At 51.9% G+C, this 18,061-nt stretch overlaps 1 protein-coding gene across 2 annotated transcripts in view; it reads right to left on the reverse strand.

Annotated features, from left to right (window-relative positions):
• PTPRH (protein tyrosine phosphatase receptor type H) overlaps nt 1-5,487 on the reverse strand; it is a 31,080-nt gene extending 25,593 nt beyond the window's left edge. Inside the window, exons 1-3 of one of the 2 annotated variants that reach the window (XM_031659283.1) lie at nt 5,363-5,487; nt 4,176-4,209; nt 3,708-3,965 (exon numbers count right to left, since the gene is read on the reverse strand). In XM_031659283.1, the coding sequence (XP_031515143.1) occupies nt 3,708-3,965; nt 4,176-4,209; nt 5,363-5,413 (343 nt within the window). In that variant the 5' untranslated portion in view covers nt 5,414-5,487. The remainder of the gene's footprint in view (nt 1-3,707; nt 3,966-4,175; nt 4,210-5,362) is intronic. The other variant, XM_031659284.1, reaches the window with a different exon arrangement.
• Between the last annotated feature and the right edge of the window lie 12,574 nt (nt 5,488-18,061).

Below are 18,061 nucleotides of genomic sequence, written 5' to 3' on the forward strand. Positions count from 1 at the left end.
GGTGGAGGCAGGGAGGCCCAGCTCTGCACCGTCCAATGTGGCAGCCACGAGTTCCATGTGAGTGTTGAGCATTCGTGATGTGGCTTTTTTGAAATGAGATGAGCCATTAGTGTGAGATCCACACCGGCTTTTGAAGAGCTGGTGTGAAATTAAGAATGTCAACTATCTCATTGATTCTTTTTATATATTTTTTATTTTTGTGGGTATATACTCGGTGTATATATTTAACGATCCTTTTTATATTGATAACATGTCAAAATGATAATATTTTGTATCTGCTGGGCGTGGTGACTCACATCTCTAATCCCGCACTTTGGGAGGCCAAGGCAGGTGGATCACCTGAGGTCAGGAGTTGGAGACCAGCCTGGCCAACATGGCAAAACCCTGTCTCTACTAAAAATACAAAAGTTAGCCGGGCATGGTGGCACGTGCCTGTAGTTCCAGCTACTCGGGATGCTGAGGCAGGAGAATTGCTTGAACCCAGGAGGTGGAGGTTGCAGTGAGTCAAGATCACACCACTGCATTTCAGGCTGGGAGACAGAGACTCCGTCTCAAGAAAAAAAAAATGTGTCTGATGGACTACATAAAATGTCTCATAGTAATTTAGTTTATTTGTTTCCTGTACATCACGGGGACCTTGTGAAAGGCAGGTTCTCACTCAGCAGGGCTAGGGTGGAGCTGAGAGTCAGCACTCCCCCACACCCTTTTTTTTCCCACCAGTGTCACTTGCCAATATATTTCCAATCAGATCTCAGAGACATGGACGCCACCTACACACGGACCACATTTTAGGTAGCAAGGACCTGAGTCCGGCATTTTCAAGCAGGCTTCCTCAATGACGAAAATGTTCTCCCACCTTCAAGTATGGTAGGAGAAGAGCGAAGGAAATGGAAGCCGTTCAACAGGGCTTTCTTTTTTTTTTTTTTCCGCCCAGGCTGGAGTGCAGTGGCGTGATCTTGGCTCACTGCAAGCTCCCCCCCGGGTTCCCGCCATTCTCCTGCCTCAGCCTCCCGAGTAGCTGGGACTACAGGCGCCGCCACCACGCCCGGCTAGTTTTTTGTATTTTAGTAGAGGCGGGGTTTCACGTGTTATGGGGATGGTCGTCCTCTCCTGACCTGCGTGATCCACCCGCCTCGGCCTCCCAAAGTGCTGGGATTACAGGCATGAGCCACCGAGCCTGGCCTCAACAGGGCTTTCAAACATATGAAACATGAAATTGAATTTGCAGTTTCATGCAACTTTAATGAGTTTAAATCTAATAGCCATGTGTGGCTAGTGGCTACCATATTGGATAATGGAGGTATAGACACGGGGGCTATTTGACGCATCAGGGCCATGGAACTGGCGATCTCGCGTTTCCAGCCTCCAATATGTGACACGGTTGGGAACCAGAAGAGTCAGAGGGTCAAGTGTCCCCACTCACAGTATCTCATTCTTGAAAGCTCAGGTAACAATGCCTTGGCCCCACACATTCCTGTCGGTGCAGGAAGATGCTCCTGAGCATTATGGTCCACATTCTAGGCGTTCTAGACCTGAACCCGGCCCCAACAGCGGCTGGGTACCGCAGGACATTCATTCCTTCTTCATCTCCTGAGCTGAGACTGCCCCAGATGTGGGCCGTGGGTACCTGGCTCAATGTGGCCCAAGAGGGACTATGGACTGGACAATCGGCCCGGATTCTCCTGCCTACCGTCCCTTAGCGAATAAGAGATCAAACAGGCGGTGGTGGCTCAAGCCTGTAATCCCAACACTTTGGGAGAGCCGAAGCGGGCGGATCCGAGGTCAGGAGATAGAGACCATCCTGGCTAACCGGTGAAACCCGTCTCTACTAAAAATACAAAAAAACTAGCCCGAGGCTGAGGTGGCCCGGGGCACCTGTAGTCCCAGCTACTCTCTGGAGAATGAGGCAGGAAATAGTGACTTGAGCTGCAGTGTGAATCGACCACTACACTCCAGCTGCTAAGCAGACTCCGTCTCAAAAAAAAAAAAGAGATCAAACAAATGGCGACTGCCTCTCACCTGTGGTGGCATTTCCAGTCTCGGGGGCTGTTGATTCCATTCTTCCCCACCCACACGAAGAAACACGTACAAAGACCGGGTTCAAAGTTCATCCCGCAGTGATGTTGAGGGTGTCTGTTGTGCCAGTCACCGCTTCTGCCACCATCTCTGGTGTACTCAACCCAGTAGGTGTTGGAGTTCTGTGGAGTCCTGGGCCAATGTCCGGGGGGAGCCTCCCAGGTCAGGGGTGAGGGAGCTGTTGAGTCCTGAGCCTTCCTGTCAGGTTTCTCACTGGGTTGGGAGCTGAGAAACCAGTACAGGAGGGAAATGAGTTGTCGTTTCTGGCCCTCAGACACCAGCCCTTCGCCCAACCACTGGATCCAGCCCGGGTGGAGGCAGGGGGCAGCTCTGCACCGTCCAATGTGGCAGCCATGAGGTTCTATGTAGTGTTGAGCACTTTCGTGATGTGGCTTTTGAAATGAGATGAGCCATTGGTGTGAGATCCGCACCCGGCTTTTGAGAGAGTTGGTCTGGGGAAATTAAAGTCAACTATCTCATTAATCCTTTGTATCTATGTTTTTGGCCAAGGTATATACTGGGGTATATATATTTATTGATCCTTTTATGTGGGTATCAAAGTGATAATATTTTGTATCTGCTGTGTGTGTTAACTCACACCTGTAATCCCTGCAATTTGGGAGGCCAAGGCAGGTGGATCACCTGAGGTCAGCAGTTGAGACCAGCCCACCAGCCCAGCATGAAACCCCCATCTCAAGTAAATACAGGAGATCAACCCGGTAGCTTGATGGCTCAAGCCTGTAATCCCAGCACTTTGGGAGGCCGGCTGAGGAGCGAATCCACGAGTCAGGAGATCCCGAGGTCATCCTAGCTACTTTCACGGTGAAACCCCGTCTCTACTAAAAATAAAAAACTAGCGAGGCGTGGTGAGGTGAGGCCTGTAGTCCCAGCTACCGAGGGAGGCTGAGAGCAGGGAAGAATGGTGAGAACCGGAGGCTGAGCTGCAGTGAGCTGAGATCTGTCCACTGCACTCCAGCCTGGGCAACAGAGTGAGACTCCATCTCAAAAAAAAAAAAAGAGAAAAAACAAAAGTCAGCCGGCCATGGTGACACGTGCCTGTAATCCCAGCTACTTGAGAGGCTGAGGCAGGAGAATCGCTTCAACCTGGGAGGCGGAGGTTGCAGTGAGTCAAGATCATGCCACTGCACTCCAACCTGGGCAACAGAGCGAGACTCTGTCTCAAAAAAAAAAAAAATGTATCTGATGGACTACATAAAATATCTCATAGTAATTTAGTTTCTTTCTTTCTTTCTCTTTCTTTTTTTTTTTTTTGTTTGTTTTTGAGACAGGATTTCTCTCTGTTGCCCAGGCTGGAGTGCAGTGGTCCAATCAGAGCTCACTGCAATCTCTGCTTCCCGGGCTCAAGCGATCCTCTCACCTCAGCCTCCCGAGGAGATGGAACCACAGGAACACGCCACCACAGCTAATTTTTTAATTTTTTTGGAGAGACAGGCGGACCAGTTTCTTTTTACTTATTTTTATGTGGCTGACAGAAAAATTGAAATTCTCATGTGTGGCTTCCACTGTGTTTCGATTGGACTAAAGAACCTGTCGCATTTTGTCAGCTTTCAACCACCGCCTACCACTGTCCGTACAAAAGAAATAAAAATAAAACAGCGGCTGCCTCTTACCTGTGGCAGTAGTGACAGTCCCCACAGAGCTGTTTACTCCGTCTTTCTCCACCCACACAGAACACGTACACAATGACCCGGGTTTAAGTCCATCCACGGTGACGGTGTATGTTGTGGTTCGTGTCTCGTTTCTACCACAGTCTCCAGTGCACTGAACCCAGTAGGTGGAGTTCTGTGGGTCATCGAGGACCTCCCAGCTCAGGGAGATGGAGCTGGTGGTCTGATTCCCCACTGTCAGGTTTCTCACTGGGTTGGGGGCTGAGAATTGGGAAGGAGGGTCTGGTGAAAAGGGAACCAGGTCAGTGCCATCTCTCCCAACCCCTTGAGCTCGTGCCCCGAGTCTAGAAACAACAGCGCTCATAAGCCCTACCACGGACCACTGGGCCCCATGCGGACCCCCCAGAGGTTCATGGCAGTTGCGGTCCCACCTCTTCGAGTGGGCAGTGAGTTCAGGCAGGGGTCACTCACCGGTCGCCCTGGTCCCTGTCCAGCTGCACAGGCCCTGGAGGGAACCCAGAGAAAACGGAGTCAGCCTCTCTACCACTCCCCCACCCAGTGAGGCTGCGGGGCTGGGAGGAGCGGCTGGTCCCCCGCCCCGTGAGTCACCCTTGCACGGGAGGGTGGGGCCCCCGTTAGGTTGGCTGTCACGAAGGTCACCCAAACCATCTTTCCTGGGTCGAGAAGGGGGAGCACGGCAGGGGCGGAGTCGGGGGCTGGGGTTGGCTCCACCCAAGAAGGCCGAGAGATAAAATTAATGATTTCATTTCCCGAAATATATGGCCTTGAAAACCGAGGGCAGAGAGCAATGAACACACTGGGAAGAGAGAAAAAAACCAAGGTTGGGGAACAGGAACCTTGGCCTGAGGGTGGAGGGCCTGGGGGCCTGGGTCTGAGGGTGGAGGGGCTGGGGGCCTGGGTCTGAGGGTGGAGGGGCGGGGATCTGGACCCCTGGTTTGAGGGAGGAGAGGTTGGGGGCCTGGACTCCTGGGTCTGAGGGAGGAGGGGCTGGGGATCTGGACTCCTAGTCTGAGGGAAGAGGGGCTGGGGTCTGGACTCCTAGTCTGAGGGAAGAGGGGCTGGGGTCTGGACTCCTAGTCTGAGGGAGGAGGGGCTGCTCCCTGTCTGTCAGTCATTGTGAGCACAGCTATGTGTCGCCTGAAGCCAGTGTCCCGTGCAGCAGACACAACAGCGTCTAAGAGCCCAGGTGAAGCTGGTGTCCTCGCAGCAGACACAGCAGTGTCTAAGAACCCAGGTGAAGCCAGTGTCCCCGCAGCAGACTTGGCAGTATCTAGGAGTCCCAGTGAAGCCGGTGTCCCCGCAGCAGACACAGCAGTGTCTAAAACCCCGGGTGAAGCCGGTGTCCCCGCAGCAGACATGGCAGTATCTATGAGTCCAGGTGAAGCCAGTGTCCCCGCCGCAGCCAACAATCTCTAAAAGCCCGGGTGAAGCCAGTGTCCCCGCAGCAGACACAGCAGTCTCTAAGAGCCCAGGTGTAAGACTCTCCTACAGTTTCTGCCAAGCCTGAAGCCCTCTTCCTTCTCCAGGGGATCTTTGGCACCTAATTCCTCAAGATCGAGGTGCAGGGACCCAGCTCCTTCTCCCTCAGACCTGGGAGTCCCTGCCTTGGGAGCCCGCTCTGGGTGGGGAGCACTTACCAGCAGCACCAGGCTCCCCCAGACCCTGAGGCCCCCGCCAGCCCCAGCCATGCCTCCAGATACTGCTGGGGACCCAGGAGTCCCAGGCCTGGTCCTTCCACCTGCTGGACTTTATACTCAAGAATTTCCCCTTTCCCAGATCATTGGTGAAGCCAGAGGCCAGGGCGGGAAGGGGAGGAGGAGGAAGTGGAACCCAGCTCCCAGCCCTGCCCCGCTGGCCCTCACCTTCCTCCCTCACCGCTGCCTCTAGCTCTGACACTGGAGATGCCTCCGATCCTTTCTCCAGCCCCACTCCACTTTGTCCCCTGAAATCTCCCTCTGCATCCGAGGTAGTGGGTGCTGCGTCCCACTGCTGCACGAACGTGGGTCGTGGGGCAGAGGATGAGAGCGGGGGGTGTTGAGAGAAAGGCCAGCTGACTCCCTTGTCTCCTTGCTGGGTGATCACATATCAAGAGCAGCCTGGGGCTTAGACCTCACGACCCTCGTCCCTGGAGCACGCTCTCCCATTCAGGCTCTGACGCCTTTCCCCTCTCTGTCTCCCACAAGCCCCTGCAGCTCTCACAAAATGAGCGCAGCGGGCTCCCACCTGCTGGCCTTTGCCTAGACTGTCTCCCCCACCAGGTGCACCTGCCTACTTTCCCCCCAGCAGTCTCCTACCTACTCCTCCATTAGGATTCAGCTTGGAAATGACCCACGCTGGGCCCGGGGCCTTTCTAGCCCAGTCAGGACCCTGTGCACTGTCTTCCACATCACAGACTCTTCTAATTTGCATATCATCTGCATATTCATATTCATCATCAGATATTCATCTGACCCTGGGCAAATGACTTAAGTCCTCAGTGACTCAGATTCGTCATCTCTAAAGAATGGGCACCCTTGTAAATATGCTAAGATAAATAGATGAGTTACTACGTGGAAAGTCTTGGAACAAAGCCTGGCCCGTTTTAAACACTTGATGAATCTTAGTCACATTTATTTTTAGTTCATCCCTAGGTCACCTGTGCTTAGAAGGGGCCTGACACCCAGGGCTTTTCAAAGTGTTTTTGTTGACTTACTAATTATGTGCACAGGTGAACTGCCTTAATCTCACATGTAGTCTGGAAGTTAAGAATACAAACCCCAGCCGGGCATGTTGGTGTGTGCCCAGCTACTCAGGAGGCTGAAGTGGGAAGATCACTTGAGCCCAGGAGTTTGAGACCAGCCCGGGCGATATAGCAAAACCCCATCTTTTGCAAAGAAAAACAAAAAGAAAGAAAAAATTACCTAGGCATGGTGCACGCCTGTAGTCCCAGCTACCCGGGAGGCTGAGGTGGGAGGATCACCTGAGCCTGGGAGGTCAAGGCTGCAGTAAGCTGTGATTGTGCCACTGAACTCCAGCCTGGGTGACAGAGTGAGTCCCTGTCTCACAAAAGAAAACAGCTGGGCATGGTTACTCATGTCTGTAATTCCAGCAATTTGGGAGGCTGAGGCGAGAGGATCCCTTGAGCCCAGGAGTTCAAGACCAGCCTGGCAACATAGGGAGATCCCGTCTCTATAAAAAGTAAAAGTAAATTACCAGGCATGGTGGTGCATGCCTGTGGTCTCAGCTCCTCAGGAGGCTGAGGAGGGGGAATCAGTTGAGCCCAAGAGGTGGAGGCTGCAGTGAGCTGTGTTTGCATCACTGCACTCCAGCCTGGGGGACAGAGGAAGACTCTGTCTCAAAATAAACAAAATAAATAAATAAGTTCTCACACCACTGCTCTTGGGAAGTCAGTTTCCCTGTCTCTGAGAGCCTCGGTTTCCCCATCTGTACACAGAAGGGTTTGGTTGCGAGAAGTTTCCTTTCAGCAGGCACCAGATGTCATTCCTGCCAGTCACTTGGGTTTCTGTTCTAAACTTTCTCTGTTTCTCTCTTATATCTTAAATTTCTCTTTTAAATAGAGACGGGGTCTTGTTATGTTGCCCAGACTGGTCTCGAACTCCTAGGCTTAAGTGATCCTCCCACCTTGGCCTCCCAAAGTCCTGGGATTACAGGCATAAGCCACCACCAGCTGTCTCCCCTATACTTTTTGATATCTCTCTCTCTCTCTCTCTCTCTCCCCCCCTTCCTCCCTCTCCCTCTCCCCCACTCACTCTCTCTCTTTTCCCTCTTTCTTTCTCTCTTCCCTCCCATCTAGATCTCCACCTTATAAACATGCTCACCCTCCCCGTCTGAAAAAACCACATTACTTATCTTGACTCCACACCTACCATCCTACCACACTCGACTTGCCTTCTCTTCAAAATCCAACTCCTTGGCCAGGCATGGTGCCTCATGGCTGTAATCCCAGCACTTTGGAAGACCGAGGTGGGCGGATCACCTGAGGTCAGGAGTTCAAGACCAGCCTGGCCAACGTGGTGGCCATCTCTACTAAAAAATACAAAAATTAGCTGGGCATGATGGTGCATACCTGTAATCACAGCTACTCAGGAGACTGAGGCAGGAGAATCACTTGAACTGGGGAGGCGGAGGCTGCAGTGAGCCGAGATCACACCACTGCACTCTAGCCTGGGTGACAGACAGAGGGATACTCCATCTCAAAAAACAAAAAGCAGCCGGGCGCAGTGGCTCAAGCCTGTAATCCCAGCACTTTGGGAGGCTGAGACGGGAGGATCACGAGGTCAGGAGATCGAGACCATCCTTGCTAACACAGTGAAACCCCTCGCCTCTCTACTTTTCAAAAATGTACAAAACTAGCCGGGCGGTGGCGGCTTCGTGCAACCCCAGCTACTCCGGGAGGCCGGAGGCAGGAGAAATGGCGGAATCCCCTGGAGGCGGAGCTTGCAGGAGCTGGGATCCGCCACCGCACTCCAGCCTGGGCGAAGCAGGCCTGGGGCACTCCGTTCCGTAAAAAGAAAAAGAAAAGAAAAAAGAAAAAGAACACCCTGAGACGGAATTTGCGCATATGAGGAAAGAGATTTAACTTAATGTGGATTCCGGTCTGGCTTTGTGAGGAAGTGCAATGCATGGTGTTATGATCTGTCCAGCCTCTGAGCAGACTCAGGTGTTTTTCCGCACCCATAGCAGAAGTGAAGTGCAGGCATCGGGGCGGTAACATCGCCGAAAAATAGAAGCAAGAGAGCCGCAGGACGCTGGATGAATTTCTTTGGTTACCTGGTTTATTATTAAATGCGATGTCACCTGCGCTGAGGTGGCACTATCTTAGTCACCGCGCAACCTCCACTTCCCGGGTTCTAACTCCAGCTAATTTTATTTTAGTAGGAGATAAGGTTTCACCATGCCGCCCTGCTGGTCTCAAACTTCCCGACCAGCAATCCATTACACCGGCCCTAAAGTGCTGAGATGATTGTGTGAGTCACCACGCCTTTAGCCTTCGCCACCTTAGGCTTAGTACCAACTGCATTGCCCGAGCTCTACCTTCTACCCATGGGATGCACTTCGCAAAGGACCGCCGTCGAGACAAAACCCTTGGGGACACCGACAAAGCGCCGACGGAAGAGGTTGGCTGGCTGGGTGGGCTCCGGGTCGCTCTCGGTGAATCCTGTAGCAGCACTTCTTGGAGGCCGAAAGGCAGCGGATCACATATTGTGGATCGGCGACCACGGTGAAACCCTATCTCTAAAAATACAAAAAATTAGCCGGGCGTGGTGGCGGGCGCCTGTAGTCCCAGCTACTCAGGAGGCTGAGGCAGGAGAATGGTGTGAACTCGGGAGGCGGAGCTTGCAGTGAGCCGAGATCGCGCCACTGCACTCCAGCCTGGGCGACAGAGCGAGACTCCCTCTCAATAAAAAAAAAAAAAAAAAAAAGAAGGAAGAAGTTTTTTATTTTCATTTATTTAATTATGAGCACGTTGTATGGCTATTTTTAAAGCCTGCATTTGCTTTTGTTAAGGTTAATTTCTTTAGTTTCTGGAGGTCACCTTTAATTTAACTTATGATTTGGAGATGGCCGACTGAACAAAATCTTATAGGGCAAATACCTAGTTTGTTTGATGGGGGTGCACCTGACTCGGAGGGGGACCATAGGCAGAAACCTGATTTTATCTTAAATGAGCAAACAAGCACTAGCGTGTACCGATAACCTCCAGCACGGGGCACTTCTGTAAAGTCTACAAACAAGTTTTCACAAGGTACGGCTCTTTTTCCTGTTTAAGTTTCTTAGAGGAGGGATTCTTCTCCCCCCATTTGTAACTCTATTTAGTGGCTTAGCCTTCAGCGAGAAATTGGAATCCAGATACGGCAGAATCTTGCTGTTTTTAACTTCTAATGTGACCATGAGCTCCTGGGAGCCTAATGAGAAGGTGTATATTCTGCCCTAGTCTTTACATTCTTCAGCTCCTGTTAGTCTGATCAGATCAGCATCTGGTTCCTCCAAGGTGAGGCAGCCCTTGGCCAATGGCCTCTTTGTCTTGCGGTCTTGGCCATTTTCTTTACTGCCTTGTGAACATTTACCCTTCTAGTGTCCTTTCTTTCTGCATCTCGCATATTAATCTCTCTCTAGCCTTGTCCAGCTCTTGAATCCTTGCCTTAACTTTGATTCTGGAGACTTACATCCACGCTCATGTCCTCTCACATTGCGATGCTTTTGGTACTCACTTAGTCTATTTTTTTTTTGAGGGAGTCTCGCTGCCACGCCTTCTTGTGGCTAGAGTGCAGTGGCCGGATCTCGGCTCACTGCAAGCTCCTCGGGCCTCCCTGGTTCACGCTTATTCTCCCTGCCTCAGCCTCCCTGGAGTAGCTGGGACTACAGGGCGCCTCCCCACCCCGCCTCCCCAAACCATATTTTTTAGTAGAGACGGATTTCACTGTGTTAGCCAGGATAACCCTGATCTCCTGGGATTCCTCGATTCGTCTGCCTCCTGCCTCCCAAAGTGCTGGGATGGCTTGGGAGCCACCGCGGCCCGGCCTAGTCTTTCTTTTCTTTTTCTTACTCAGCTCTTAACCCCTGTAGTGGCTTCTAGTGTGACTCCTCCAACGCTGAAGCTGAACTGCATTTTCTGGTGTTTTCTCCTTTTTCCTAGAGCTTGGCAATGAGGTTCTTTGTTCATCTTAGGGCTGGTGCAGAGGTGGCCACTTCCCAGCCCCTCGGTCCGCCATTCTCCTATTTCAGCCCCTCCCAAGTAGCTGGGACTGACAGGATGCCTTCGCTAATTTGTTTTAGAGAGACAGGGAGTTTCACCCTATGCTTAGCCAGGATGCCTCGACCTCCTGACTCCTTTGATCCATTTCGCCTCCCAGTGAGGGATTATGTGGCAAAGGGAGGTTTCATACCGGCCCCGGCTCTTTCTTTTTATAATTTTTCTATTCACTTGGAGGGTGAAACAGGCACACTGGGAGAGTCATCAGTGTAAAATGTTTACAGCTCCACACCTTCACTACTAGGGCCCTCACTAAAGCAATGAGCTCAGCTTTAACGACAAATGCAGTGTCCAGGGTTGGCCACCTATCACTCTGCACATCTCTCTCCTTGTGGGTTGATGGAAGCTGTTCCCGCCCAATGATAGCTCCTAGTCTATGATGCCCAAAGGCTGGTCCTGGAGGTCAGGTCAAGGAGTAAACCTGAGTCCAACATCTCATAGCTATGTTTCACAGGGCTCGAAGTGGAGAGCAAGGTGGGCGGGTTCAGGGTGTGCTTCCAGTTTAGTTAGGATCACTGGCAAGGGCTGAGGAGGCTGGGCGCGTGGCTCAAGCCTGTAATCCCAAGTACTTTGGGAGGCCGAGGACCGGGCGGATCACGGCAGGTCAGGAGATTGAGACCATCCTGGCTAACACACGGTGAAACCCCGCTCTACTAAAAATACAAAAACTAGTCACAGGTGGCTGGCTGCCTCAGGTCCCAGCTACTTGGGAGGCTGGAGGCAGGAGAATGGCGCAGAAACCCGGGAGGCGGAGTTTGCAGCAGTTTTGCAGATCCCGCCACGCACCAGTCTAAGTGACAGATGACCTCATTCTCAAAAAAAAAAAAAAAAAGAAAGGCTGGAGAAAGGCCTGGACATGTGGCTCACGCCTGTAATCCTGTTGGCCCCTGGGGAGGCAGGCGGGCTGGGATTCAAGGTCAGAGGATCGTGAGACCACGTGGAAACCCCATTTCTACTAAAAAATACAAAAAAAAAAATTAGCCGTGGATGCGGGAGGGGTAGTCCCAGCTACTTCAGGAGGCTGAGGCAGGAGGAATGGGCGTGGAACCCGGGAGGCTGCGGAGCTTGCAGTGAGCCGAGGATCGCGCGCTGCACTGCACTCCAGCCTGGCTTAAGGAGCCGCAGACTCCCCAACTCCAAAGCAAGGCTGGAGAGATGAAAGCCCAAGGCTCCCCTTTGGGCGGGTGTGGGTCACTTTAAGCAGGTAATAGACAGGGTCCTCTGAGGACGATGGCAGCCTGGGAGCAAGACCCAGGATCTGGCCCACCCTGACTATCTTGGACTTCCTTGGTCTCTCAAGACTTGGTCCTCCTCTCAGGTGAGACCCGACCTGGGGCTGCAGCCAGCCCCTTGAATCTTTGTTTGAGGGGCCATGGCCTCGTAAAGCTGTGGGCAGGTTTTGACACATGAGAAAGAATCGTTATCTCTGACCGCCCCGCAAAATCTGGCTTCTTGGCGGCTTCCCGGGAATTCTTGCAACTCTGTGGTCTGCCGGTGAAGCCGTTTTACTTCTGGCTTTCCGCAAGCCAAGCTGCTAAAACAGGGGCTAAATTTTGCGCTGGTTTGTCTGCGAGACAACCGCGAGCCAATATAGTGAACTGGCTGCCGGGCGCGGTGGGCCTCAAGCCCGTAATCCCAGCATTCTTTAAGGCCGGTAGACGGGCAGATCACGAGGTCAGGAGATCGGCATCTATCCTGACTAACACGGAAACCCCTCGCCTCACCAGAATGAGACTAGTTCTAGGCACACCATCACCACTTTGACATGGCTTTATTCCAGGTCTTCAACAGAGTAAGTGTGCCCCTAATTCACATGCAGATCTTGCACCCCGGGTGGGTTAACTTAACTCTCTATAATTTCCTGCAAACCTTTCTTAGTTCTGGTAACCCGCATTTTACTTATAAGTTTTGATGACGGATGACTTTCCTTTTTTTTTTTGGAAACATTTTAACAGAGTTCCCAGCAGAGTGGCCATTGTGTGTCTGACCTATTTTCTCTCGAGACAAAACAAACATTCACACTACAAGTTGAAGGAAAAGGTCAGCCTCACTCATCTCATTCACACGAAATCAAAACCAAAACTAAAACCAAATGTTGCTAAAGGCACACCTGTTCGTTAAGCAATTTAAGCCAAGTCAAAATAAAGGCACTCCAATAAAGGCATGCCTGTTTATCAAGTCATTCAAGTCAAGTCAAAATAAAAACTAAAACCAAAGTATGAAGCAATTAATTCAAGTCAAATCAAAAACAAAAACCAAAGTGGCGGTACAGGCACGCCGTGGGTGATCAGGCCACGCTTCCACTCAAATGGAGTGGGCGAGTTCCAAAGACCAGTCTTACCAAGTTTCAGATGTCCGGACTTAAAGTGCCAGTTCCTTCCCGGTGTTCAGCCACTGCGTTGATCCTCCACGGGGGCCTGCTGTGCACTGCTCTGACGAGGCGGGCCACCGGGACAAATGCCTACCCTGGAGCGCTCTCAGCATCCGCGTCGCTCAAGCTGGCCAGAGTCCCCCGCAGGGATACTCTACAGGGCCGGCATAAGCTGCCTAAGGGGCTGCCTCCACCGTCCTTTAATCATCTCGCTTCCCGGTCAGGGAACCAAGAAATGTAGCAGGACCAGCCGTAGACAAAACTCCTCAGACACCAGATTAAAGAAGGAAGAGGTTTTATATTCGGCCGGGAGTGTTGGCAGACTCGCGTCTTAAGAGCCGAGCTCCCTGAAAAAGAAATTCTTGGCCTTTTTAAAGGCTTACAACTTTAAAGGGTCCACGTGAAAGGGTCGTGATAAATCGAGCAAGTGCCGCGGAAACGGTTGGGGCCACGCATCAGCTTTCAACAGAACAAAAGTTTTTACAATGCTTTTTCACAGTGTCTGAATTTACAGATAACACAAGTAGTTTAGGCCAGGTTGATGTTATTATTATTATTTTTGAGACTGAGTTCGGTTTGTCAGCTTCAGGCTGGGAGGCGCGTGTGTCGGATCTCAGCTCATCATGTTCGGCCCCGGTTCACGCTTATTCTCCTGCTCAGCCTCCCGAAAGTAGCTGGGACCACAGGCAGGAACCTCTGACTTGGTATTATTACTTTTTTTAACTCCTAGGGCCGGGTGGTGGTGCCAAGGTTGTCTGGCTATTTATCTTACTTTTGTTTCTTTCTCTCTTTCCTCCTGTCTTGTGAACGAGGCAAGGTCGGGGGAGGAGGGCAGCAGGAGTAGTGGTCTCCTTCCTTAGTACTAAATCATTCACGAGGGGTCCACCCCCAAGATCCAAACACCTTCCACCAAGTCCCGCCTCCAACACTGGGGATTCCATTTCAACATGAGATTTGGCGGGGACACAGATCCAAACTATAGTATCATCCTTCCCAGATAGTCAACCCAGGGAATCACAGAGATTAACACCAGCATCAAGCCTTGGAAGACACGGAGGGGTGGATGGGAGGGTGATTCCTAGAACATTATCCTTTGATTCACAAGATTAATCTGTGTGGGAGCTGATGGATCTTGGAAGACAGAAGTAAGAAATGGTGATACCAGCCGGGCTTGGTGGCTCACGCCTGTAATCCCAGCACTTTGGGAGGCCGAGGTGAGCAGATCACGAGGTCAGGAGATCGAGACCATCCTGGCTAACACGGTGAAACCCCCTCTCTACTAAAAATACAAAAAATTAGCCAGGTGTGGTGGGGGCGCCTGTTGTCCCAGCTACTCGGGAGGCTGAGGCAGGAGAATGGCGTGAACCCGGGAGGCGGAGCTTGCAGTGAGCCGAGATCGCACCACTGCACTCCAGCCTGGGCAACATAGGGAAACTCCCATCTCAAAAATAAAAAAGATGAAAAAAAGAAAAGAAAAGAAAATAAACAAAGAAAAGAAAGAAAAAAGAAAGGGTGATACCTTCGGGGGTGGCTGGCCTTCTCAGGGTAAGGTCTCTTCAGCAAATCAACACAGCCTCTGGCCCCTGGTATTCAGCAAGTGAACTGGAAAAGGCATTTTGCCTGTAGAAGTTAGCCTGAATGAAGAGTGTTCTTTACTCCAACAGTTTGATTCCCTTTAGACTGTCTGGGACCTCGGTCATCTTATCAACCCATAAGACATCACACTGTTCCCCCTCACTCCTGGGTAGCAATTTATCCTCACTGGGATGGATACTTATAGATGTTTATTCATTTCTCAGTAAGATTTGTTGAATGAATGAATGAATGAATGAATGATTTCTTTCTTTTTTTTTTTTTTTGAGACGTGAGTCTCGTTTGTGGCTATGAAAGGGCCGATCTCAGCTCACTGCAAAGCCTCCGCCTCCGGTTTATGCGGCCATTCTCCTGCCCTAGCCTCCTTGAGTAGCTGGGACTACAGGCGCCCCACCTCGCTAGTTTTTTGTATTTTTTAGTAGAGACGGCGTTTTCACCAGAAAGCATAGGCAGGGATGGTCTCACCTCCTTGACTGTGGATCCACCCATCTCGGCCTCCCAAAGTGCTGGGATTACAGGCTTGAGCCACCGCGCCCGGCCGAATGAATGATTTCTTTAGCATGAGATTGGAGTTCTTTCAGATCTGCTCTCTGCCCACCTCACCAGCCTCTTCTCCTATCTTTACTCCAGCTACCCAGATGTCTGTGAATGTTTTTCTTAGCACTCTAGGTTGATTCAAACCTCAGGGCCTTTGCACACACCGTTCCCTCTGCCTGGTAAAATCTTTCTCCACCAGCCAGGGCCTACTTCTCTTTCTACTTCTGGTTGACCCCAGATACAGTTGGCTATTCCCTCCTATGTTTGAAGTCAAACTAAACAAATCTCTTATTATAATACTCATCACATTGTCTGTGGCTTTGCCTGTTTTTCCTTTCTTTTATTAGAGTGAAAGAAGCTTCTTCCAGGTAGAGACAAGTCTATTCATCTTAGGGGATATCAGGCTAACTCCACACCGAATGCTGATGAAACCTCAGGCAGTATCGCTTAATCTGAATCTGACTATGTGTGTCACGTTATCCAGGTCCACACTCGGGGATCTGGTCTGCGTTTTCATGTAAGCTTACTCCACTCTCACTTTCCCTGGACTCTCATCCGGGATTAGATTTTCTTTTTTTTTTTTTTTGAGACGGAGTCTCGCTCTGTCGCCCAGGCTGGAGTGCAGTGGCGCGATCTCGGCTCACTGCAAGCTCCGCCCCCCGGGTTCACGCCATTCTCCTGCCTCAGCCTCCCGAGTAGCTGGGACTACAGGCGCCCGCCACCACGCCCGGCTAGATTTTGTATTTTTTAGTAGAGACGGGGTTTCACGGTGTTAGCCAGGATGGTCTCGATCTCCTGACCTTGTGATCCGCCCGCCTCGGCCTCCCAAAGTGCTGGGATTACAGGCTTGAGCCACCGCGCCCGGCCTAGATTTTCTTTTTCTTTGAAATGGAATCTCGTTCTGTCACCCAGGCTGGAGTGCAGCGGCGTCATCTTGGCTCATTGCAACTTCTGCCTCGCTGCAACCTCTGCCTCCTGGGTTCAAGCGATTCTCCTGCCTTGGCCTCCCGAGTAGCTGGGATTACAGGCATGCGCCCGCACGCCCAGCTAATTTTTGTATTTTTAGTAGAGATGGAGTTTTGCCATGTTGGCTAGGCTGTTCTCGAACTCCTGACCTCATGTGATCCACCGGCCTCAGCCTCCCAAAGTGCTGGGATTACAGGCATGAGCCACCACGCCCGGCCGCGATTAGATCTTTGATCTCATTTCAGGTGAACCAGTCCACACCCCTACCCGGGTTTTCCGGCTTGCTCGCTCCTCACGCTGTGTCCTGTGTTGCTCGTTTCCACCGAATCCAGCCCGTGTTTTCGCTCTTCCTGGCCTTGCGGGGTGCCAGGATGGAAAGATCCTGGAAGTGACAGGGGCCTGACTCATCATCTTGTAAGAGAGCTGGGGTCCTCCTAGCTCCATCCTCGCACCGAGGCCAGAAATGAGGAGCCAGGGCAGGGAGCCTCTTGGGGGTGGGCTGCCAACACCAGGGCAGGCAGGGAGTGGCGATTTTCACTTGTATCGTGGGGGGTGTCACGCACAGAATCGGAACAGCCTGGACCGTGTCCTGAGGTCAGAGGTGGGGCCTGCCAGGACCTGCCCGGGGGCTACTGCCTGTCAATCAGTACCTCCCGGGGCCCTACGTTGACACCCAGGGCCTCCCACTCTCCACCCTCCGTCCTGCGTGAGGCACGTAGTGCTCACTGGGCGTCTGTGTAGTGGGTTGAAGGCTGGGGCTGGAATAAGGGCGTGGCGGCCGCAGGCTCCAGGGCACGACGGTCCTCCCTCTTCCACTTCTCAGCCCCATCTGGGGCTCCGTTCCTGCCGCCAAGGCTCCCTGGCGCTGTCCTTGGTGCTGACGCGGTTCTGGAAGTGCGGTTCCAGGGTGGCTGGTGCCGCTCCCGACGGAAAACCCCACCAATCCCACAAAGCGCAGACTCAGGAGAGAACACACCACACGTCTTTAGCGAATCTTACCAGCCCAGGGCCAGAGCGTCCTGCACCCCAGAGCAGCACTCGTGGTGGGAACACAGGCTGATGAAATCAACAGAAAAAGTGACTTGAGGGAGCTGGGGAAGGCGGGATGTCCCCTGGAAGGTCCCATGGAACAGAAAAACATATTTCTCCAGAGGGGATTCACATCACAACTTTGAGCCCGGAGTACAAACTATGGGCCGGGCGGGTGGGTTAAAATTTGAATCCCAGCACTTGGGATGCCGAGGCAGGTGGACCACTCTGAGGTCAGGGAGTTCAGACCAGCCTGGGCTTGGGCGATGGTGGAAACCCTGCCCCGCAATTAAAATAAGTGATTAGCTGGGTGATGGTGGCGCGTTCTGCAATCCCAGCTACCGTGGGAGGCTGAGGCAGGAGAATTATTTTGGAACGCGGAGGCAGAGGGCGGAGCCGATGGTGCCACTGCACTCCCAGCCCAGGGGATAGGAGTAGACCTCATCTCAAAATGGGCAGAAACAAAAGGGCTGGGCGCCATGGCTCAAGCCTGTAATCCAAAGACTTTTGAAGGCCGTAGACGCATGGATCAGCACAGGGAGATCAGGACTGATCCTAAGCACACGGTGAAACCCTGTCTCTACTATGTAAATCCGACAGGCCTAGTCGGCTTGGGCGCCTGTAGCCCAGCATGGGAGGGCTTTTGAGAATGAAGGAGGGGGCGGAAGCCAGTGGAGAAGACCCAGCCTTAAGGATAGAAAAGAAGAGCAAAAGAAGGAAGGAAGGAAGGAAGGAGGGGGAGGGAAGGAAGGAAGGAAGGAAGGAAGGAAGGAAGGAAGGGGAAGGAAGGAAAGAAAGAAAAGAAAGAAAGGAAGGAAGGAAGGAAGGAAAGAAAGAAAGAAAGAAAGAAAGAAAGCTATAAGAAAGAAAGAAAGAAAGAAAAAGAAAGAAAGAAAGACTATGAGAAAATTCCATCCCCCAATTGTTCAGAACCCAGGAATCTGGGCACTGTTGGGTTTTTCATAAAAACTGGTATATTCGTTTGCTAGGGCTACTGCAACAAAGAGCATAGATCTCGTGGTGAATCTAAAACAGCAGAGATTTGTTTTCTCACCATTCTGGAGGCTGGAGGTCCAGACAAGGTGG

Source organism: Papio anubis, chromosome 20, assembly GCF_008728515.1.
Source record: "Papio anubis isolate 15944 chromosome 20, Panubis1.0, whole genome shotgun sequence".
Classification (NCBI taxonomy): Eukaryota; Metazoa; Chordata; class Mammalia; order Primates; family Cercopithecidae; genus Papio; species Papio anubis.